A 23,541-nucleotide genomic window follows, 5' to 3' on the forward strand; every position below is an offset into this window, starting at 1 on the left:
GCATTGGTATAAAATAACCTTTCTTGATCGTACAAAAGAAATGCAGCTTTTTAAACAATAAACATAATCCAGCGTACATCGACGCTACGGATATAGGTAACTCGTTAATTGAAGGGGCAAAAAGTGTATGGTACATATGTAAAAGAAGTACGAAATCTAGAACTGAATAATAAATGCACTTTATTGTTATTGTATTATTACGTAAAGTATCAGATATATAAAGTAAACGCTTACCTTGTAGGATTTGCAATGCAATCCAGATATAATGATTACACTAGGATAATTAATATATATATTGTACTACTAATGGCCTGATTATTATTATTGATTAATGATTATGTACCCGGAATTGTATTGAAACGTTGCATACGGCCGTTGATAGTATTTTTATAAAGTCTAATTTATGTTTTCAATCGTTTATTATGATTATAGATAATAGAGATCTTATATTGATAGAATAATTATTAGTACACAATATACATATACATTCTGGAGTCTATGCTAAAGTATTATATTACATATTATAACTGAAGTCGAGACGCGTATTTGTTCCTCAGAGAGAAAAAAAAAAACCAGACAAAATAAAATCAAATTATAAGAAGAGACTAAACACAGCTAACGGCAGCAAACCAACAATTAGTTATGGACAAACTGTAAATACTTTTCAGAGAAAATGATTAAAGAAAACGTTATAATAATATAAATAATATACTACCAATGTTCATTCGTCACCGAAGAAGAGATAACGATGTTGAATAATACTTGTCCTAGGATATATTTTAAAAGTAATAAATAAATTTAAAGAAAAAGTATTACAAATCCAGATTATTACGATAATTACTATTATTACAATACGCAATATGAAAACTATACAAAATGCATAGGCAGGCTCAAGCATTTATAATACTACTACGAATCACCAACCTTCTGTATATAATATCTGTATATGTGTGTGTGTGTTATGTGTATATGTGTTGGCATATATACATAACCACAATATTATTATACCGAATAAATAAAATATTATACGATGCTAATAACAACATTAAACATTTCTGTTTACTTGTGTTTATAACAATCTGATCAAATAATCGAGGAGTAGATGCATTAAAAAAGAGGGATAAATCAAGATACACGGCTTTTAGACGAATCAGGAAAAACTCGCAAAATGCTTTCACAGGTTCGATCAAAAGCATCTCAAGTCTCAGATTCTAATTCTGTGCGTCTGCAAATATCAGCTGTCCACCATCTACCCCATCCGATTTATGCCAAAACGCCACCCGAGTGGGTAAGGTAGGGTGGTTTATTTCTTTTGCACTGCTGAGTTTGTGACTAGCTTTGCCTCTATCTTCGTCATCTGGGTGGTGTTTTGGAACACACCCTTGTGCCATGCATGCACATGCCTCGTGTGTGATCATATCGCCTGAAGGTATGCGCAGTTCGGTTTGAACCGTTCGAACCGGTAGAAACAGCTGAATCTGATTGAAGCGAAACAAGCGCGGGAGCCACGCTTTCGGTGCCGTGTGTTTGAAGTCACTTTATTCAAAGTCTAGCGTGTGGTTGAGTGTATTTATTCTGAAGAGTGTGTGTATTCGTGTCGATATGTGTATATAATAGTGTATGCAGTGAGGTATAGAAGATGGGACGCTGAGTCCGGCGAATTGCTGCAGATTGAACACCCTGCAAAAATTGAAGGTATTACATACTACGTTTAATTAAGTTTACACTCAATGCTATCGTAGAATTTTGGCTTTGTTGGGTTTGTCTGGCTACATTTGCGAGACATTTTTTCCATCATTTTCTGGATTAAAATGACCCGTTTATCGAAAGTTTGATTTCATCCATCACTGTATAGGTGATTTTCGAACATAACTATATGTGGAATTCAGCCTGTTGCCAACTTCACACTGAACACGTTTTGTTTACCCGACGTCGTTATAAAATTCAAATATTTGACATAAGTGTCAAATAATTGATTCTAATTTTGCCACAATATTTTTACGCTAGTAAAATGTGTTTAAATATTTCGGTAAAAACTATGTAAAAATTTTGAACTTTACAAAAACGATTCATTAGTTTTCTCCATAATTTACAATAATTATAATGATCTGAGACTTGTTTGCTCCAATAATTAGACGCATTGAGTATTGAGATTCTGACAAATTACGGAGTTTTTATACTTCTCTCCTCCTCCAAATAACTTTCACTTATCAGATCTTGGATACGCTGTTGAAATCTTAAAGCAGCTTCTATAAAATAAAAATGAAAGCTTGCAAATAGTGATTATTATTATAGGTTTTTATTAAATTTGTATTACTGAATTATTTTTCGTTTACCTATAGACAAGCCTTGCAGTTGGGTTGCAATTGAAGTGGTAAATGCATCTATATTTATTTCTGTTGGCTGTCCACTGCAGCACCGATGCTTAGATTCATCATTTTCATGATTCTGTGCCAGTGGAGTTGAATTTAATTCCTCATCAATACTTTCATCGCAACTACTGCCATAGCTTCTTGTTTCTTGAACATCGCAATATATTTTCTTTGAAGAATAATTCAAGGCTTTTATTACGTCCCTGCTTTCTTTGATTTCATTTAGTTCGTTGTAAGGTGTACCCTGATTTTCAACAGAAATCATACTTGGGTTCTTAGATTTTACACGCTGCGTAAGTTTGGAAAACGGCCATTCGGATCTTGATATATTCAATTCACCGTTTTCACTAGCATCGTCAGCACTTGATAACAATGTACTGTGTGCAATTGGGATTATTAGAGACTTGCTTTGAAAGCAGGATTTGTTATCGTCTGGATGTACCTCTCGATTTTTCCCAGATGTCTGATTGCTTGTTTCTTTGTCTACAAACCTATCACTCATTTTTTCCATTGAACTGGGTTTATTCTCATAACTTAGCATAATCTCAGACCTGTCGATCAAAGTATGATTATCTTCGTCGATCCCTCCATCATTTTCAAAACTTCTTGTGGCCACAGTCACTTCCGAAGATTTGCATGACTCTCCGCATTGACTGTTTTCAGTGATTGGCAAATGCGACTGCCGTTCATTATCGTCTTCATATTTAAACAGGATTGACGTTCCATTTGCTTCTACAGATGATCTTAAATACTCAGGAGCTTCTTCGCTTAACTGTGTATGATTTTTTCTTGAAGAGTAATTGTTATTCTGATTCTGATTATTTATGTACTTGACTATTCCAACCAATTCCTCTCTAAGAACAGGATCCGTTACACGCTGCAAGCATGTTTCTATACTTTTTATTATAGTTTCTATTGTCATCGATTCCGTCCCTGTACACGAATTTATTTCCGATAATGGTATCGCTTTATTTGCACAATCAACAGAACAATCATTCATTAACGCCTTGTGGGTATCACTTTGATTACCAGAATCTTCGTATTTTTTCGATAATATTACCACATGCGGAGGAATCATATTACAAAGATTAAGATCTGAGCCACCTGAATTTCCTTGAAAATTTGTTGAGGCATTTTTTTTTTGTTCACTTAAAGATTCTTTCTGATCTTTCGATACTTTAATTTCATTGTCATTATTTTCCATGTTCGGCTTTGAATTTGATGATTCTATTGTAGACGAAAAAATATCTTTTACATTTTTTTGTATCAGTAGAAGTGTTCCTCGATCCGTCTCTGTCTGTTTTTTATTGATAGAATTTGGTGGAGTGGTTGCATTACCGGAATTCAGGTTTACGTCGTCTGTCATCGTGCATTTTTCTGTACTAGATTCAACAGCAGATTCCTCAAAGTTGGTTAATCCTAGTTTCTCTATATGTTTCGGTGCTTTTCTCAATTCAATTGAAAATAGTGGCTGCAGCATTTTTATTTCCAGCAATACGGATTCCTGTCGCAAAGCTGTCAGATCTAACGAAGTTGATACTAAATTCTTGGTAGTACCTTGCTCGTCGGATGTTGTAATATTCGATATTGTAGTAGCAGAAGTATTTGTTTCTTTCTCTGCTATCTGCAAGGTACCGTTTAAATTTTGTCCAGGTTCTCTAATCTTTCCTTGAGTTTGCCGTTCAATCACGTTCCGTTCACTTTTCAAAAGCTCGGTCTGACAAGTAGCAGACATTGATTTTACATTTGCATCTCCTATTATCGCATTCCTTTGACTGGCTTTTCTATGTAACTTTAAATCCCTTTCAGTAATCACCTCTTCCGGCTGTCTCATACTTTCACAGTAACATGTATTATCTGATAGAATATCACTATTATTAGCTAGTAGATATTCGTTCGGTGGTTTCATAATTGCACATAATCTGAGGCGACTGGTCACATCGCAAATTGGTGTACATATGCTGCTTGTGACATCTTTGTTACAGCAAGACTTGATGTGACTTTTGGCAGCGATTCGCAGTTTAGCTTCCAATAATGATCGACCTTTCTCAGACTCGTTACAACTCGTTATTACAGATTCATTTATCTTTCGAGTATCTTCAAGTTCTGTTAAACAAACAAAACACATTATCAATTGTTAAATATCTTTGGTGTTGTTACAAATCCGACGTATCTTTATCTAAACTGTTTCATACTCATTATATATTTTACCTAAACAACATGAGGATACTTTGCTGTGTTTCTCAGAGTCCGATATGTCTTTTTGATTTATATTCATGTCATTCCTACTATAATTATGTTGTACATTTGATATATTCTTCAATAAATTTGCCTCCGACACTTGAAGACGCCCTTCACTAAACGGTGAAACAATATTGTTTAGTATTTGTATATCGTCGGTACTATTACAGTACCAAAATTGTTTTTTTCCTGTTTCTGTCATAGTATTAACTGAGCAGGTTTGCTTGGGTGGGGCCGTCGAATACGATGCAGAATCTTTGTTCCCCTTGTCCGAATTTTGTAACATCTGAAGTTGTGTTTTGTGAAAATTTTTTTCGTGGTGCCTTTTAGGATTATCCAGACTTGACGAATTTCGATGTTTACCATGTAATTCTATCATCCCAGCTTCTACGTCAGATTCACTGAACGATTCCCACTCACTGAAATCCATCTCGTCTCTACTCAAAAATTTGATTGAACAACTGCTCAAAGTACTATTGAACAGTTTATTTTCTTGATTCGTAAAAAACGAACTTCTGTTAACATCATGAGAAATACTTCTACAAAAATGATCATCACAGCTCGTTGCCTTTTGGACCTCTGTTTCATCATTTTGAGATATTTCTGTACATAAATAAACGCTAATATCTTCACCATAAGATTGAGGAAAAATATTTTTTGCCTCGGTGAAATCATTCTTTGGATATTCTTGAGCATTGATCTGATTTTCTACAAATTCTTCATCGTTTGACGCTGCATATTTCTTTTCTGGTGTTCTATTCTGCAGGAAAATATCATTTTTTTTAGGAATAGTATGAAATTTCCTTTCAAATTTTTCTAAATATTTCAATAGCTTCCGCAATCCATTTAAATGATCATTGTTGGATAAGACAATTCGATTAGCTTCATTAATCAAGATTTTGTTGGAGTATATAGGAACCATTCTTTTGCTTCTTTTAACATATCTCTTTATCAGATTTGGTAATATCTTGTTTTTCGATCGACTTTCTGGACATAATTTATGGAACAGGGCAGCAGAATTGGGACTATTGGTTTCTACATTGCAAGTTCTTTTTTCTGATTTATTAAGCGATTGCCTCGGTGTGATTTTATAATTATTCTTATCACTTTTTAAAATGTAAGTACTAAAGTCTCTCCCTTCTTTTGGTCGTTTTTCGTCATCTTTTGCAAACAATTTGTGCTCACTCCTACTGCATTCAGTATCTTTAATTGAACTATGTTCATTAGCGAATGCCTCACAAACTTGCAGAGGTGTGTTTTTGCTTATATTGTACTCGTTTTTTGTATTCAATTGTGATAAAGTTGAAGTAGCCACTTCCGTAACTGATTCATCCATCACTGGCAAAATCATTGTTTTGACTTTGAAGGTAATTGGATTCTCAGTATTTTTTTTATTCATTAAATCGCCAACTATATTTCTCAATTCTGTTTTCCACACCGTTTCATTCTCTATCACCTTACTACTTATTTCACCATTGCCACTGGTAATTAGACTCTTCTTTGAAAAAAAATTCTTGTTTTCAATTGCATATCCATTTTTATTTAAAGTTTTTTGGAGACAGTCTGTTATTTCTTTTACAACCTTATCTAACGCCGAGTTTTCTGTGCTTTCCGATGCATTAACTGAAATATTGGTAGTTATACAATTTTCAACTCTCATTATATCTTGCAAAGCAGGATCTGAATTACAGATATTTGAATTACTCACTAGTTTCTCAGAATTATCTTTAGCCATCAATTCGCTTTGTTTCGTCTTTATTTTGCCACCTATTTCTATAGCTCGTAGATCCAAATCAGGGTACTTTTTGTTACTAATACCTTTCGGTCGAAACGATTTATCCTTCATTCCATGTAAATTTGAAGCTTTGTAGCTTTTCGCATAGTTTATACATGACGATTGCGGATTCTCACACTGTGAAATTTTGCAAACTGAATGGTTTGAAATTGTTATTTCATTAGGTTGCATACATTTTATTTCAGGGATATTTTCTGGAGAATTTGTTTGGCACACTTTGTTACAAGATACTTCGACATTTCTTCCATTTTTTGCTATACCCTTATGCTGGGTAAACGAATTCGATTTATTCGTATTACGTTCGACACCAGAATCTGCGCCTGCCATCATTCTAAAACAGCGCAATTTTTTATGTGTTTTATTATCCCTATTATTTGATTGTACTGATTTTCCACATGAGATATTTTCTATATAATTGGTTTCACAAACTGAGGATCTGACTTTGCAGGGAATAATATTGCAACGTTCTGCGATTGGCTGACGCCAACAAATTGTTTTATTCGTAGGCTTTATCATGTGATTTCGATATTGACCAGGATTACTTTCATTCACTACCGCTTTTAAATCTTCAGCCACTTTCTTCAGAATTAACCTTTCCTCGTGATCCTCCGTCGTGCCTTTACCTGGTTTGCTTAAGGTTTCGTCGATGAAATCTATAACAATTTTTGCCAACTTATACTTCATCATACTTTTCGATTTTTCTTTTAGATTCTCGGTATCTTCTACATTATGCCTTCCCTGGTTAAGATCATCAATCTTCTCTGAAAAACGTTTCTCGTTCAATACACAGTTCAATGCTTCTGACTTTTCTGACTGTCCTGAACTTAATTCTACTTTCAAATTTCCAGATTTAATATTTTTACCAACTTGATCATATTCAATTTTTCCTTGTGGACTTTCAACGGAAATATTCTCTTTTATAAAATACCCATTATTTTCTGATGCTGTGGTAGAAACCTGATCTATCTCTATCTTCATATCAGCCATGGGTACATTTTTCTTTGACGTATTTTCATCTATGATATCCACGTTACGTTGGTGGTTTGAATCAAGTGCTACAATTGGTTGCTTGGTATTCGTTAATGATTTCAAATCAATGCTTTGTTCGGATTCTAAATTATCGTTAAGTTTCTTCAGGTTACTGTCGTTTGCCTTGTTACCGCCGGTACAATTTTCATTATGCTTGATATTCTTGCAAGTGGAAATTGGTGTTGTACCAATCAAGCCTAATAAATTTTTAGCTCGTACTATTTTATCAACACTCCCCCTGTTTTTTCTAGATTTCTTTAATCTCCCTCTAATATTTCTTATTGAAACACCATTTTTATTAGGTTGAGAGTTTGTAGTATTTGAATTAATATTAACAGCACGGTCTAGGATTTTCGGAGAACTATATTCGTCTGCTATTTTACTGTTCTCATTGTTTTGAACAGATTTTGTGTTACATTGCACCGACAATTCTTCATCATCTTTATTATTTTGATAGTTTGTTTGTCGATTACTGGAACAGGACTTGAAATTATATTCTTTAGGTGCTTCTAGTGTTGTGCTTTCGATGACATGGCTACGTCCATGCTTTTTCAAAGGCTGGGATACAGGAATTCGAACCGCAGAGTTTATTTCCAATACGCCGTTTCTATAATTATACGAGGTCTTAGGCCGATAATCAATCTGTGATTGCGAAATATAGCTTTGGTTAAAATTTTCTGCACTACACCCAATGTCATTGATTGAATGACAATTACAATAGCTATCCCTCAAAAATCCACAGGTAGGACAACAACTTATATGTTCATTCGGAACACACATGTCAACACAATTTATTGGCACTATAGAATTTGGGTAGTCATCCGTATAATCTTCTTGGTTCGAATTTGGTATATATGGACAGATGGCGGTTGTCTCTCCATAAATCGCCATAGATCTTTCTTGCAAATTTCTTCGAGCAAGTTCATCCCCCGAATTAAGTCGTAGGCGTTTTGGCACAGCCATAAGATTCAGACTGCGAGATTCTTGATTCTAAATGAAGTTGAAAATTAAACAATTAAATAATATTCTTAGTGACACGACAGACATCATTTTTAATCAAGTTTGTATTCTAACAAAGTTCATTCAAAAAATATCATATTTCTATGTGACATAAACATGTGTTTAAAAATAAAAATTTTCCTCACCGCTTTTTCTTCGTCCCGAATAACTTTCGAGAACATGCTATTCATTAACGGATACCACAGCAAATTTGAATAGGCACGGCCTCCTAATAATGCAATGTTCTCTAATTTTTGCTGTTCCTGCTTATAAGTTTTACGGATGTATTTAATCTGAATCAAGCATTTGTCAACAGTTAATCCAAAATCGTTCATTTCGCATAATATTTGAGAAAATGCGTTTGATTTTGCATCGTAGTTCTGATATTCAGGTGAATAAGGATTCCACAGGCATTCATAACTTTTGTAAAATCTTAAAAATTTGAACAGCTTTGCTTCGCTCCATTGATTAGACATTTTTTCTCCGATCGATGATCCGCTATGTGTTAATAATGCGAAATGGATTACAGGAGTTAGTTTGTTCCAAATTTTTAACCCAATTGTGAGTTACTACTAACAACTCTTCAGATTTCATAATAATTGTAAAATATTAACGGTCTTGGGCATGCAGAATATAGGTCAATCATTTATGGCCTAGATACAATATACATCCTGTAATTATTTAAATTTGTGTACCTTTGGTTTGAATTTATAACCAGAAATGTCAAAATGACATTCTGTCAAGTTGTTTTTACCATACAGTTTGATTTACTTATTTTGAACACAATACCCGTAACAATACTCAGCAACATTTTTCTAACAAGAATCAATCTAACTCCGCTTCGCTTATTTTTTTCATTTCTAGGTTGATCAACCTGCATAAAACTCAGTATCATTGGTTTATACGTTATTGAGATATGAAAAAACTTCTATGCAATGAACTTACCGATCATACATAACATTATTTACTGACTCATATGTATATAGTTGGATTTATTTTTAAATTTCATATTTAGTTTATAAAATTTTAATGAGAGCTTATAAAAACAGTTTCAAATATTTTCACAATCCTTGCTTTAGTTTTGAAATATTTCGCTGTTCGAAGTGTGGCTGGTACGTAATTAATGAACAGTTACCCCATTCTCTGGTGTAACGGAAGTCAACAGATGTTGGTAATGCTGACAGGATATACATCAGATCTCATCATCTTCGTCTGTAACAAAAATATGAGAATGATTTATTCATGGCAACACAGTTAGGCTTGTTAACTATAAAAAAATAAAAACAAAAAAACAGATTAAAACGTACAAATGTCGTGAATCCGTTGATTTTCTCGGTTGTTTGCAGCATTCGTTGTTTCCTAGAATCATAAAGATGAGAATGGATTCCTACCGGTATATTTCGATTTAAATGCATTCGAGTGTTTATGCATAATCGATGCGAACCGTTTTCCTTAGGATGTAGCATTTGATCCATCATTATTGTATATTTTACAACATCTAAGAAATCTTTTGCTAGTTGGCTTGCAGCTAGAGTCTCGCTGATGTTCCGGGATGACGAAGGAATGGGTTCATTTCCACCAAATTCACTTGTATAATCAAGAACTGGACCGGATATAGAGTTTGATATATTCGAATGATCTGGAAGTGTATTCTGCAAAACGTTCCTGGCATTTCTTTCATTTGTTGGTTCATTTATTTGAGTTAATCTAATATCTGTTTCATTGGTTGATTGGTTTTTTTCAGTCACAACTTCAGGGTTTTGTTTGTTTCCACTAGTATCATTATTTACTACATAATTGACCCCTTCTGGAAAGAGGTACATGGTCCTTTCATCTTCCAATATGCTGCTAAGACGAATAGGTCCTTCGATGGGAGACTGTGGCCTTAAATTTTCAGTCGCATCATCAATCTCCACTGTCTTGGTAGGTGAGTCTAGAACCATTTTTTGTCAGTTCAGATATATTTCTTATCTTTGAATCTGCCATATAAAGTTGAATAATTAAGTGTCTACACTAAGATGCCGAAAGTCTAAATGTTGGCATCAAATTGAAATTTCTGTTGTACCTCGATACTTCACAGAATAATCTATTCGCCTATCTAACTATATGTCTATCGAAAAGTAAACAACATTGGGCATGATTAGGGAGAGCATTATATTCGTCCTATATTAGTTATACATATTCTCACCTTGTGAATTTTTCTTTTGATCCTGTTTACTCTTAGACGGTTTGTCGAAAGGAAGCAATTGATACTGGGTGCTCTCCATCGTAATATTATCAAGCACAGCATCTTCTAATTCATTATCATTACTCTCCTGGTGTCCTACAGTGGCTGGTGGAAGTGTTGCTATTTCTTGAAACGTGTCAAGCATTGTATTTAAAGTTCTTTGCAAGTTTATCGGTACTTCCTGTGTGCTATCAGCTTCTAATATTTTTACAATAACATTCAGTAATATCCTCGTATTATCAAAACTCTCCGCTGGCAATGAGCTATTCTTAATTTCTGGGCGTGCTGTACAGCACGATGGTTCTTTGCTTACTGGATCATCATTCAATTCATGTGAGTATTGATCTATCGGAAGTTCATCTCTATGTAGAGTTGGAAGTGGTGCAGCATTATGGCGTAGTGATGTGGTCATTGAAGAAACGTCTTTGTTATAAACAGATTTCGAACGATTCGGTTCCCCTGTTTGTACATCTGGGATTGTCTGGATTATTTCATTTTCATAAGATGTATCAGTCTGCGTACCCTTACTGGTAGATGGTTTATGCTGTACTCCAATTTTCGTGACATCTTGATGCTGAGAGTCATCTTCGGATTGCTTTTCGCAGGCAGTTCTTGCGGTACGAATCCGTTTCTTTGCATGATTGTGCCTGGAACGTCCATGGTTTATGTCCAACTTAATAACATTGCTATGTCTTGCCGAATCCATATTTACATTTCTACTTGCTACATGTGTATCGGTTTTACACAAGCATTCAAAAGTGCTCATTGCTTTTTTTTCACTCTCATGTGAGCACAACATAGACTTCGATAGTTGTCGATTGATCGCACTAACTTCGTATCCAATAATTTCTAGATGTTGATCCTCGTCATCTGAATTTGGGATAATGATTGTAAATCGTGGGCAGACTTCATATTTATCTTCTTCAGATGTGATTGGTAATACTGCAGGCCTAACTCCGTCGAATTGCTGAACGGATGCATTATACCTGGTAGGAGACACATTATCATTCCCAACTATGTCGTCAAAAAACTGTGCTGCTCTCTGTGACTGCTGATTAAATGCGTCTTGGTAACGAACCATATTTGGCGTAGGTTCATGGATATGATGGCTAGTTCGATTTATTTCAAAATTGGGCTGGATGTGTTCCAAATAGTAGCTTTGAGTATCATGGGCAATGTAACTTGGATGAGTTGCAATATTGTTTCCAAACTCTTTTTTACTTCCGGGACAGTGAACATAATTAATTTCTTTTGATAAAATATCGTCTGCTAATTTTACTGCTTTGATATTATCTTGATATGTCGTATCTTCTGTATCTTCGAAATTTTTTTGTCGAGTAGAAGCACACTTTCCTCTATAATTTTGCATTGGGTTAGGATGATCTTCATGGATTTCAACGTTTTTTTGAGATTGAGTAACATCTGTTTCCTGTATTTGAGTTTCCCTACTTGAATAGTTAACTTTCTTGCCACACAAACGTGGAGGATTTGTTTCCTCAACCAAATTTTGATCGGCAAGTTTTGATGAATTTACTGGAAAAGTTCTCTCAGTTTCAGATTGAATTTCGGTTCTGCTCTCTTTACAATTATTAAGTTCATATGTTCTACTGTGTGACTCGGCCTGACTTTTTTCTGTTTCCCAACCACAGGATCGACATTTGTTATGCTGATCATTTTCATCATCACCTGGTTTTAATTCACCATGCAAATTAGCATTTTGACGCTGTGCTTTTGGTTTTTCGAATCCTGCGAAAAATTGATATTAATCTGACGTATACTACCAGTCACGGAATATCTATTGAACACGTATTCCTAAACTTTTACTGCTACGTCAGCCACTGTATGATACCTGAGTGTTTGAGCTCCTCTTCAGTGAGAACTGAGGTGTTGGAATCATTCTTTTCCGATTTGCTTTTAAAATTTTTTTCATAGTTATCTTTTGAGATAAGTTGCCCATGCTCATTGAATGTTCGAGAGTGTTTGGTGCGCTTGCTCTTTGTCCCAGCACATGGAGCGAATTTTACTGGATTTTTACTGAACGTTTCCTCATCGTTTATCACTTCGCATAGCATTTGAGACATAAGATTAAACCATGGTAAATTCGAATTGTATAGATTTCCAGATTTCAGTTTCTTTGCAGCCTTTGCCTGTTCTCGTTTGTATCTAAATAAATAAATTTGATAACTTTAGTTATTTCAAGCTGGTCAAAAAGTATCACACATGGAAAATAAAAAAAACATTGATGTAATCCTGTTAAGCTCATGTGTAAAACCGGCGTCATCCTGACTTTACTTTTCCCTTATGACTTCAATTTGTTGCAAGCATTCAGGCACTCTGATGCCGGGGAAATTTAATTCCTGTACAACAGTTTTAAAGGCTTCATTTTTAACAGCACAGTTCCTATAATCATAAGAGTACGGATTCCAAAGACATTTATGTTTTCGATACAATGTCAGGAACTTTTCGGTCAGTTTGTCATCCCATTTGCTCGACATATTTCATTATGCTTGCAAGTCGGCTCCTAAAAGTCTATGGATAAATAACATTTCGTATTTGTTGTGTTACAAAATTTTTTTTTTTTAATTTAGAATATTGTTAGTTTTCAAAATAGAAATGCCGAATTATGACAGATTTGGAATAGGTTGTAAATTACAATTGAATACAGATATCCTGTGTTTTCCATTGCATATCATTACAGCTCATTTTTGGTAAATATTAATAATCATGGCGGATAAAATAGTTACTTTTAATTACATCCAAATCCGTAACATTGGCTCGGTTTCATTGGAAATAAAGGCAAACATTTGCTGACCGGTACGCCACATGCGCAAGTTTGATCTTTTTCTGAAGAACAACATTCTTTGCATTCGTTGCAAGTGCAGGTGCAATCTTTGCTACTCATTTTTACAGCTGCGCTATCTTTCATACAGCACAGTCGCTCTTCGGTCATCATATCTTGTATGCGTTTCTCCAGATTGATAGCCGATTCTTGAAGAAGAAAAAGAAAAAGAAATGCATATGTGTGTAATGTTACTGCGAGCCAATTTCAAGGGGAAAAAAGGAGACGGATACACATAAAATTAGTCAAAGACAACTTAAATTGAATTCCTGAAATATACTTCACTAGGTTCTTCAGATAATTGATAATTCCATGTCGAATAAAGTTATTCAGAGTTGACAATTACCTAAGCTGAGACTACGCAACTGACAAGCGACACTCTTCCCAAACATATCAAATTCGTCGTACTGGTTACACTTCTTCCCACTTCCTTCTGCGGAATTTGTGCAGACATCTTCCAGCAAAAATTCGTCATTCTGTAACAATCGCGGAACTAGAAACAGACTCTCATTCGCCTTTTACAAAATAATTACTGTAATCATGCGAGTACCATTGTGCATTGCGCCTTTTCTGCATGTTCACAATTCGTGTAAGTATTTACTGTAGATTTTCTTTCAGTTTGAACTTCAGATTGGCTAATATAAAGTGAGCTCGTTCTGTTGCCGGCATCCATACATCTCTTTGACACTTGGGCGCATTTTGTTGTGCTCATAGATCGTATAACATCGTTTCCTTTATCACACGTTGTCTTTCTTGTGTTCGTGGCGTTGTCAGTTTGTGTACTTGGTCTAACATGCTTGTTAAATTTTTGTAGCGGTTTTGATCTCTCTAAATCTGACGCAGAATTTTGTTCTACGCAATTGCTGCGTGTAGAGCATATTGGTGACTTTGAGGGACCACGATTTTTAGATGCACGGGACTTAGAACGATGATGTTTCTTGTGAGGAAGATCCAAACATGTTTCCCTGTTGGTGTAAGATGTACGATCTTGTTCAAAGTTTTCAGAAGGTGGACATTCGCACGGTGGGCATTCGCATTCGTCGATCACTGGGTTTTCGTTGTCGCATCCATCACCATCTCCTTCTTCGTCTTGCGAACAATCACAATCCTATAAAAAAAATTGGATTGTAGTAAAGAATTTTCGGCCATATATTTACAATTTATACTAAAAAACAGTTTACGCCAAAAAATGTGCATCTTACTTTTCTAGAATCTTCGTTGCAATTGCTGGATTCTGATTGAATGTATGGAAATAGCAATTCATGCATAATTTCAAACCAACTAGCTTTAGGCTTATAAAAAGTGCCACGTGATATGGCAGCACTAATTTTTGAAAGCTCAAAACAATATTGTTTTTTCACAAACGATATCCGTTTGACGCAATCGCATACAGTTAACCCAGGTATATTCATACACCGAACAATTTGCTTGTAAGCTTGGTAACAACAAAGCTGCTTGTTGAATTCTGGAAGAAATGGATTCCACAGGCATTCGTGTCTTCCGTAAAGAATCACCAATTTTACAGTTGCACGTTCTGTCCATTTAATCGTCATTATTTCAGATGCAAATATCGGCTGTAAGTTAATGAAAATAAATCCCACGTCCTCACAACCTATTGGAATAGATTCTCAAGCATGTTTTTCTGATTCAAATTACTTCGTGGTATTCTACTGGCGATGGAATTATTTATTAATCATTGGGTATTTACAACTTGGTATAACATCAATACTTCGTTGCTAATTTATATAAAAATTTTATAATATTAATAGTAATCTGTAAATATTCTTCAAAGATTTATCCAAAGATGAATCGAGGACATTGTAAATACTTACTGCTATGTGCTGTTATACTACCAGTAATTTTATACTATAAATTTATATTCTGAGAAATGACTGGTTATCAATTCCGGAAAATCTGTCAAACAGATCGATTTATCAACTTGAAGTAGTTAATTCCTATTTATGATCAAATAGAACAAAAATTTTACTCACAGTTATTTCAGAACCAATTCATTCATCCATTCACATGTGTACATGCTTTTATTTTTTAAGAAAAGCTAATAGCTGGTTGTGCTCTGTAGTCAACATTGTTTCCCATGCAGTTATTTTAATTTGGCACAAATTTCAACAGTCATATATAACTGTGTACATTAATATAGGCGCATACGTACACATTGTATAATTTATTTAACTTCAAGATTGGATGAGAATATTTACGATATAACTTTAAGTTCTTTTCCTATTTGTATAAAAGCATCCACTGCCCTCTCGATATCTTCTGTGGTGTGCGCTGCACTAATCTGAACACGTATTCTTGCTTTTCCTTTTGGTACTACGGGATAACTGAACCCAATCACATAAATGCCTTTATCTGTAAATAATATAAAATACCTGAGAGATTTCGTATCGTTTTGCTTAATTGCGGAAGTTCGTAATCTCCAATTGATTTCATAATTGGTGGTTTAAAAGTACATGCTACCAAACTAGCACTTGACCTATTTGCTCCTGTAGTAATTTAAGAGACAAAATTATAAGAACAATCAAACTGCTTGGGGTTATATTTTTACTACTACCTTTAGACATTTTCGAGTAAAATTATTAACAAGAATATGGAAAGGATAGTCAAACTTATTTCCTTACTGAGCATTCGTTCCGCAAAAGCTGACGCCAGCTTTGCATCTCCGAGCATGACTGGGCAAATGGGATGTCCCTCCCCGCTTAGAGTGAATCCTGCCGAAGTCATAGCGCTTCTAAAGTGTTCAGTGTTGCTAGAAACACGTTCTAGAAATTTCGTGCTATCAGTGATGAGATCAAGGACCTGTGAACACAGTAAGAAGTAAGTATTGTTTTTCTTTATTGCGGTTACCAGTAAATTCTTTTCAGCGGCCTCATAACTCATTAACGAAAGGCGATACCTTAATTCCTGTAGCAACGACAGGTGGCGGCAGTGAATTAGAAAACAGATATGGTCTGCTACGCTGCCTTAACAAATCAATGAGCTCTTTTGGTCCAGTAGTGTAACCACCTGCTGCCCCACCAAGGGCTTTTCCAAGTGTTGAATTTATTATATCGATGCTTGGAAGTAGGCCGAAATACTCTTCTGTTCCTCTGCAATAATTATTTGGTAATTTAAAATCACTGTTTGCAAACCTCGGTACCAAAAAGAGTAAGCTTTTGTTGAATTAGAACGTTTGTACCCATGTTACTGTCAAACCATCGACTATCCAGATCAATTTATTCATTAACGGCATGTGACCTACCTGCCAGTTTTTCCAAAAAAACCTGTCGCGTGACAATCATCGACAAATGTCAAGGCATTGTATTTTTTTGCCAATTCAGCAATTTTGGGTAATGGTGCGACTGTGCCATCCATTGAAAATATTCCGTCCGTAGCGATCAGTTTTAATCGTGACGAAGCACTTTGTTTTAGCTTTTCTTCCAGGTCTGCCATATCTCTGTGTTTATATCTGGTAATGGAGACAGAAGAAGATGAATTTTCAGAAAATATAACCATGAATATAATCATTTTAAGTACAGCTAGAGCTTAAATGAGGATTATGACCTGACCACTGTAAATAAATTATCTTTCATTTTTCAGAAATAATACCTGTATCTTGTGGCTTTGCAAAGTCGAATCCCATCAATGATTGACGCATGATTCAATTCGTCACTTATTACGGCATCATCTGCTGTTAATAAAGTTTCAAAAATCCCAGCATTTGCGTCAAAGCAAGACGCATACAAAATTGTATCTTGTCTCTGGTGAAAAGCTGATAACTTATCTTCCAATTCTTTGTGGATTTCTTGAGTACCGCAAATGAATCTTACTGAACTTAAACCAGCTCCATATTTATCTAAAGCTAGTTTAGCTGCTGCAACTACTTGTTCGTTATTCTAAAAACAATATGATATATTTGAAAAAAATTCGTAGATGAATTCGTGAATAATTTCTTGAGTATAGATTCCATAGTTACAGATAATCCCAAGTAGTTATTTGCGCAGAAATTCAGAACTTCCTTTCCATTTGCAACGCGAATCTTCATGCTCTGAGGCGAGGTAATTACTCGTTCTGATTTCCATGTTCCAGCACTTTTAATTGCATCTAATTCTGGCTGTAGAACTGCTGCCAGAGAACTCATCCTAGATCGTAGATGACATTTTGCCTGAGGAACTGCAAGATAAATAATTTCATTGAAAAATAATAACAAATTTACAAACAATTCGTCGTAAGAAAAAACATAATCACTCGCACAATTTCAATTTCCAATATAGAATTAATATTACAAGAATAACGATTATGAGTTTTGCAGTTGAAGTAATTTAACCATGCAGTTATTCGAGAATAATCAAACAGTCTGGAAAATTATACATAGTTATACAGCCTCATCGAAAATACGAGAATAAATTTAAACTCAATTCACAAGTAAAGGTTGCAAGAATAAATGTATGCATAGTTAAATTAGAAGCTCAATAGTGTTAAAAATGATAAAAGTTTAACTTACATTGTTTAAATATTATTCGCATATTGTAACTTTGAGTAAAACTGGTCATTGCAAAGTCTTGGCTGCTGGTCGTGTTATGCTGTGGTAAGATATCTGCAGATATTGGATAGAGAAAGTACACATGATTAACAAAACTCCAGTCAAAACGCTAAAGTAGTTGACCTTCATACCTGCTGAATAAAGCATAATATAGTGTTGAAATTATAAACAACGTAAACATATTCAAAGTGTTAGCCAGACATTACCAAAATAAAAAATTCTGTATTTTACTCCTACAGTATGAATGAACGACGAAAATTGTTTTGGAAAATAAGTACTACTGAGTAGCACTAGTGGAGAGAAAAGGAATTCACAACATCTGTTAATTTTCAAATTTTATTGTAACGTAGCTTAATATTATATGTATACCGTTTGTAACATTCTAATCGTGACTATTTCATAAAGACACGAGCGAAAATAAAATAATACAAAAAATTTATGGACGACAAAAAAAAAATTTCACAAGTACCTATTTTAGTCTAGGCAACGAAGAATCTCGATGTTCATTAATCTTAAACAGTAATTGTTGCATTGGCGTTTGAATAACGAGTAGAAACTTCATCAAAAATCAGTTCCATCTGCCAAAAAGTAAAGAAATGGATAATTATTGTGTACTAAGGAATTTTTCCATGGTTGTTCTGTACATTATTCGAGTTTTCTTCAAACAAATTTCTTCGCCATAGTTCGAACTATTGAGCAGATTTTGTAAATTTGACTCAAGGCGACTAGTAGTTATACTATTCTACAATTAACTATTAATATGTTCCGTCAGAACAATATACATTTCTGTACAAAAAAAAGTGAGATTTATCTGAATGATGGATAAATATTGTAAATAATTTTCAAGTCTTGAAAGCTTTTGAACTTTCAGTTTCTTGCTATTCTCTATAGGTTTACTCACTCAATAATATTTTACTGTCTTCATTGCTTTACAATTGTTTTCTCTTATTTTTTTTTACCTTTTATTCACTTCTGGTAACGCTTATATGAGATTAATGCAATAAATTCTACAATTTCCAAGAAAAACTAATTTTTCGTTTAGCCATCTACACCAGGATTTTCCAATATTTGGTTTCTCATAACGCAATTGGAAACAGATGAGAAATAGCATCGTGTATTTATTACATGCCGATAATTTAAGAGCTTAACTTTTGTAAGTATTGCTGCAAAAGCGTTAAGATTACCAAGGATAACATTACATCATACTGAGGTTGCACGAAATCTACCTTTACACACGTTTGAGTGAAAAGGTAGCCGAATGATAAAAATTTAAGTTATACAGATTTTTGGCTGATCGTCGCAACTGCATTTAAAATTGTCCTGTCTTTTTTTTTTTTTTTTTTCACTGCATTAAATGAAACATACGAATAGTTACTAATCTGACGTTTGACAAAAGCAAATCGTCTCTGTAATCCTACGACGTTTTACTTTTCACAGATAGACTTGTCGCCAGATTGTAGACATGAGTGAAGTTGTGAACCACTAGATACACGACGCCAAGGTACAAGACTATGGCGAATGTTAAGAAGAGGTCGAATACTGCAGGTTTGACACTGTAATCAAAAAAAGAATCAATTGTGAGTCGCACACAACTTGTTCTGCAGCTGTGTAATAATTACAGTGCGGATACAGAAATTATTAAAGTATATTCACCTGTAAACATTGAGTGTGGCTTTCGTTACGTCATAGAAGACAAATTCAGGATCACGTTTATCTGGAGTGTGAAGTGTTACTTTGACATCTCCGAGATATCGGGCCATAGCCTCCTTCAAGGTCGTCACCAAAAGATTTTGTTTGTCAGCTAATAACGGAGCAGCTCTCGGTTGGTTGCTCAAGAACTCTTGCCAGAGAAGTAAAGCATCTTTGGAAACACTCTGTAACAAAAGAAAAGTTAAATAAAGCAACTTCCACTGACTATGAATTGGTTATTATAAGCATTGATAATATAATCAAAATTACCAGAGAATCGGCAAATATTTGACTAGAACTCAGATTATAAATGTGTCTGGCGAGCGCTTCGGCTATAACTTTGGTATTTGTGTGTAGTCTATCTATTTGATCGTCCCGCCGCATGTCTAAAATAGACGCTCTTGCCGGGTCCTTGTGACTTTTTAAACTAGATATAGTCGCCGCTGGCAGCCTTCTGATGCTATACCTCTCATGCTCCCACGCCAGTGTTTCTTCAGCAAGATTGATTTTTTTGTGTACCCCTTCCACGTTAACTCCGCCAATCGCGTCGGAAACGGCTTTGAGTTCTTTGTAGAAAAGACCACCAGGGGAGTTTTCTTTTGGCGGTTTTGACACATGTACATATAGATTATCGCTCGATGATACAGAGTCCAGACAAATTACGTAGGAAGCATCCTAAAAGATGAGAATGAGGAGTAAAAAATTGCAGTTTTGCACTTTACAGGAATCTTTTAAATATCTCCCAGTAACAATGCTTCGGTAAACTTACCTGTATTATCGAGCCTTCTAAACCATCAAGTTGATCCTCTAGCCACTTTTTACTTCCCTGATAATTTAATTTTCCCGCACCGGCCAAGATGAATACCAAATTTTGCCGTGGTCTCGACCTTCCCACTGAATACAATGCCGAAAAGAGTCTGGCCAATTCCAATAGCATCGATACACCGGATGCGTTACTATCTGCTCCGAATGATAATTCCTGGAACAAACACAGGTGACATGATTTTTCCATTGCTGTTTGTACAATGTCTGAAGAGATGAAACAAATAAGGTCCTTTTTAAGAATGTTGTAAATATCATTCTAACAGACTTTGATTGGCACTTACTGGAGCAACCCCCGCACTATCGTAATGTGCAACTATCGCGATAGTTGGTAATTTTTCTTCTTGTCCCGTGCCCGACAATTTTCCTTGCAGTGTCGCTACTTTGACATCAGTTCTAGCGACAGCTTGGCTCGTGGCTACAACAACTTGGTAACCACTTGCGGAAACAGAGTTGAACATGGCTTCTGCAGCTGAACCAGCCTTATCGTCAGTCAAAAAACTGCTCGATACGTCATCCAAAATTAATTGGAGATCTGGCGTCCAGGGTGCAAAGTATACTGGAATTGGAGTTTCTGGTCCCAGCAACATTACTTCTTCCAATGCCATAATATGCTGTAAAAAAGATTAGATTACAAGAGTAAGAAAAATGGATTTCGAGTAGCTGGGGGGCATCGAAAGAGGTTAAACACTGGTGAATTAGCCTTATTTTTATTCTCTGATTACTTTTTAGAAATTGAAATATGATTATTCTTCCTTGTAACATTACCTGTCTTTCTTCTTCTGAGAGGGCATCCATTTTTTCTGGAAGAACTACTACCAAAGCTCCAGCTTTGCTGCGAATCGAGTAAAATGAATCAGGTGCTAAATCCAAGGCTCTGGTAATAATGCAATGCCTAGATGTGCTCCATCCAGTTAACGATCTAGCTTCCAAGGACACAGGGGAGCTACGGCATCCTTGGAGAAAAATAATAAAGCCAAGATTAACTTTATTACATTTTAATCGAAACCACAGAGGATGTGGACTTAGAAACAGTTATTGCAAAGCATGAAGCCAATCGCAATATATTATATTCAAGGATAATACAGTTTCGTGTTACGTCAGTAATACTCATGAAAAATATTTTTTTCGCTAGTCTAGAGAAGTGTGAAACACCAAAGCAATTATTCTGAAAAATGTGTACGTTTTGACTATTTTTCAAGGTTCAGGTGTGCTTATTGAAGATAAAGAAGGTAGCTTTTAGCACGATAATAGTAGAATCATTCTTACAAGCACTTGTAACAGACTCCATCGTTTTAAATATCATCTAAAATTGGGGAAAAAAGGTGTGACCAATCCTGTTGTCATTAAAACTGCGAAAGGAAATTACTTTGAGCATATCAATAATTGCATTGGGTAAGAATTTGGAACCATTTTTTCTGCATACGATGACGTGTAGGTTCTATTAGTGTAAACCATAAAATTCGAACGGTTTACTAGACCCGAAATGTTGGAATCGATGACTTGATGTTGCATAAATTATTTCAGAGAATATTGTATTAATTAGAATTACCATGTGGTACGCCATGCAGGTCATACTGGTGCATCCGATATACGGGAAACTCGTGAGATGCGGCAACGGGGTTAGCTGGTGAAATGATAATGAAAATTGGCAAAACTATCAACAAGTAATAAGGCAGGTAGCCGCGGCATAATTCAGCGAAACTATCGCACTCTTCTAGCCACATTTTCAGTCACGAATCTACTCATAAACCGCGAATATAATTTCCCCAAAAACGATTCGTCGGTTAACACAGAAACACCACGGCGCACCTCAACGCAGAGTTCACGAGAAACTAAAGAAACTACCTTTGGGCGAATAGAATCATATCACGAAGTTGCACGAGTGTACGTAAAATGATAGAAATCGATAGGTTCATTCGTCGAGGTACAGTACCGGCAATTCATAAAGTTTAAACAACTGATATGATATTTATTCGAACAAAGATACTGCCATTTTTAATTATTTATTATCATAATCCACAGGGTCTTTTTAATTTCTATAATTTTATCTGCGGTCAGGATGCCGTATTTCTCGATAAAATTTTCATCCAAAAGTTTCAGTTCATGCGCAAGATTTGGTAGCTCCGAATTTGAAGGTAGCTGACTGCTCCAGATTCTCGTCTGCTCGACAGTACGAGGATTGAGGTTAAAAAGTTACATAATTTGTTTAATTTGATTAAAACGGTAAGGTGAAAATTTATGGCACTGGAATAATATATTGCGCAAGCAAGCTAGCGTAGTGTTAGGTCTTAGAGAGAGTTTATATCTTTGTTATATACCTTGATTGACGCTGTATTAACGAACTGTTCATTCGTAACCTCAAAAGTTTGCTGTTTTGTTACGTGTTCTACCTTACTGAAATACCGACATATCTTTTAAAAAGGAAATCTGTCTTTAAATTGAAATTAAGACAGAAACTCACGCTGGGTATGAGCACTCAATTGACATGTAATGTCACTAATTTCAAGCTGTGGTTCTAAACGAATTCTTTGCATCGTTAAAACTTATCGTTCGGTTGCTTATTCCTCCAAAAAAATATCCACTGTAAAAGAGTTCCGGTTTTTCCTGAAGTTTATCTTAGTCATTGCATTTTTCAGAGCGATGGGGGGCCATGATCATCACAAACCATACCATGTCCCAGACCACACTGTATACAAACTAGAAAATGCACCTGAATTGATAAAGGTTCAAGAAAAATTGGCACAGGAAGGTTTGAAGGATCCTTGGCTGCGGAATGAAATTTGGCGTTACGACGTCACGAAGTGGGGAACATTTTGGGGACGTGGCTTCCGCTATGCAACGTGTGGTTTTAAATTGGGTATTCCATTGTTTCTCTTGACGATAGGACTCGAAAAAGCTTTTGGAATCGAATATGGCCATGGCCATAGCCATGACCATGGCTCACATGATGGCGAACATGATAGTCATCATTGAATTTCTTTCCAG

General features: G+C 35.3%; 5 protein-coding genes across 5 annotated transcripts; 1 reads left to right on the forward strand and 4 right to left on the reverse strand.

Annotated features, from left to right (window-relative positions):
- Positions 1 to 9,395: 9,395 nt before the first annotated feature.
- LOC124416079 lies at positions 9,396 to 12,760 on the reverse strand. The gene is made up of 5 exons (XM_046896924.1): positions 12,513 to 12,760; positions 10,625 to 12,409; positions 9,881 to 10,369; positions 9,744 to 9,795; positions 9,396 to 9,648 (listed from the first exon to the last, which is right to left on the reverse strand). The coding sequence occupies exons 1-5, from the start codon at positions 12,742 to 12,744 to the stop codon at positions 9,639 to 9,641; spliced, it is 2,568 nt and encodes an 855-aa protein (XP_046752880.1). The 5' UTR covers positions 12,745 to 12,760; the 3' UTR covers positions 9,396 to 9,638.
- Positions 12,761 to 12,937: 177 nt separating this feature from the next.
- LOC124416080 lies at positions 12,938 to 15,176 on the reverse strand. Its single transcript, XM_046896925.1, has 5 exons — positions 14,705 to 15,176; positions 14,053 to 14,610; positions 13,849 to 13,978; positions 13,408 to 13,651; positions 12,938 to 13,063 (listed from the first exon to the last, which is right to left on the reverse strand). Exons 1-4 carry the CDS (start codon positions 15,053 to 15,055, stop codon positions 13,410 to 13,412), a joined length of 1,281 nt encoding a protein of 426 aa, XP_046752881.1. The 5' UTR covers positions 15,056 to 15,176; the 3' UTR covers positions 12,938 to 13,063; positions 13,408 to 13,409.
- Positions 15,177 to 15,667: 491 nt separating this feature from the next.
- Positions 15,668 to 18,181, reverse strand: LOC124412446 (2-amino-3-ketobutyrate coenzyme A ligase, mitochondrial). The gene is made up of 7 exons (XM_046892320.1): positions 18,004 to 18,181; positions 17,476 to 17,672; positions 17,109 to 17,395; positions 16,762 to 16,968; positions 16,417 to 16,609; positions 16,142 to 16,319; positions 15,668 to 15,872 (listed from the first exon to the last, which is right to left on the reverse strand). Exons 1-7 carry the CDS (start codon positions 18,050 to 18,052, stop codon positions 15,715 to 15,717), a joined length of 1,269 nt encoding a protein of 422 aa, XP_046748276.1. The 5' UTR covers positions 18,053 to 18,181; the 3' UTR covers positions 15,668 to 15,714.
- Positions 18,182 to 18,926: 745 nt separating this feature from the next.
- On the reverse strand, positions 18,927 to 22,416 carry LOC124412441 (nicalin-1). The gene is made up of 7 exons (XM_046892307.1): positions 22,106 to 22,416; positions 21,322 to 21,509; positions 20,838 to 21,167; positions 20,501 to 20,710; positions 20,002 to 20,406; positions 19,696 to 19,916; positions 18,927 to 19,595 (listed from the first exon to the last, which is right to left on the reverse strand). The coding sequence occupies exons 1-7, from the start codon at positions 22,278 to 22,280 to the stop codon at positions 19,457 to 19,459; spliced, it is 1,668 nt and encodes a 555-aa protein (XP_046748263.1). The 5' UTR covers positions 22,281 to 22,416; the 3' UTR covers positions 18,927 to 19,456.
- A 780-nt stretch (positions 22,417 to 23,196) lies between these two features.
- LOC124416292 (NADH dehydrogenase [ubiquinone] 1 beta subcomplex subunit 3) lies at positions 23,197 to 23,529 on the forward strand. Its single transcript, XM_046897222.1, has one exon. It carries the CDS (start codon positions 23,197 to 23,199, stop codon positions 23,527 to 23,529), a length of 333 nt encoding a protein of 110 aa, XP_046753178.1.
- Positions 23,530 to 23,541: the final 12 nt, after the last annotated feature.

Source organism: Diprion similis, chromosome 2 (genome assembly GCF_021155765.1).
Source record: "Diprion similis isolate iyDipSimi1 chromosome 2, iyDipSimi1.1, whole genome shotgun sequence".
In the NCBI taxonomy this organism is placed as follows: domain Eukaryota; kingdom Metazoa; phylum Arthropoda; class Insecta; order Hymenoptera; family Diprionidae; genus Diprion; species Diprion similis.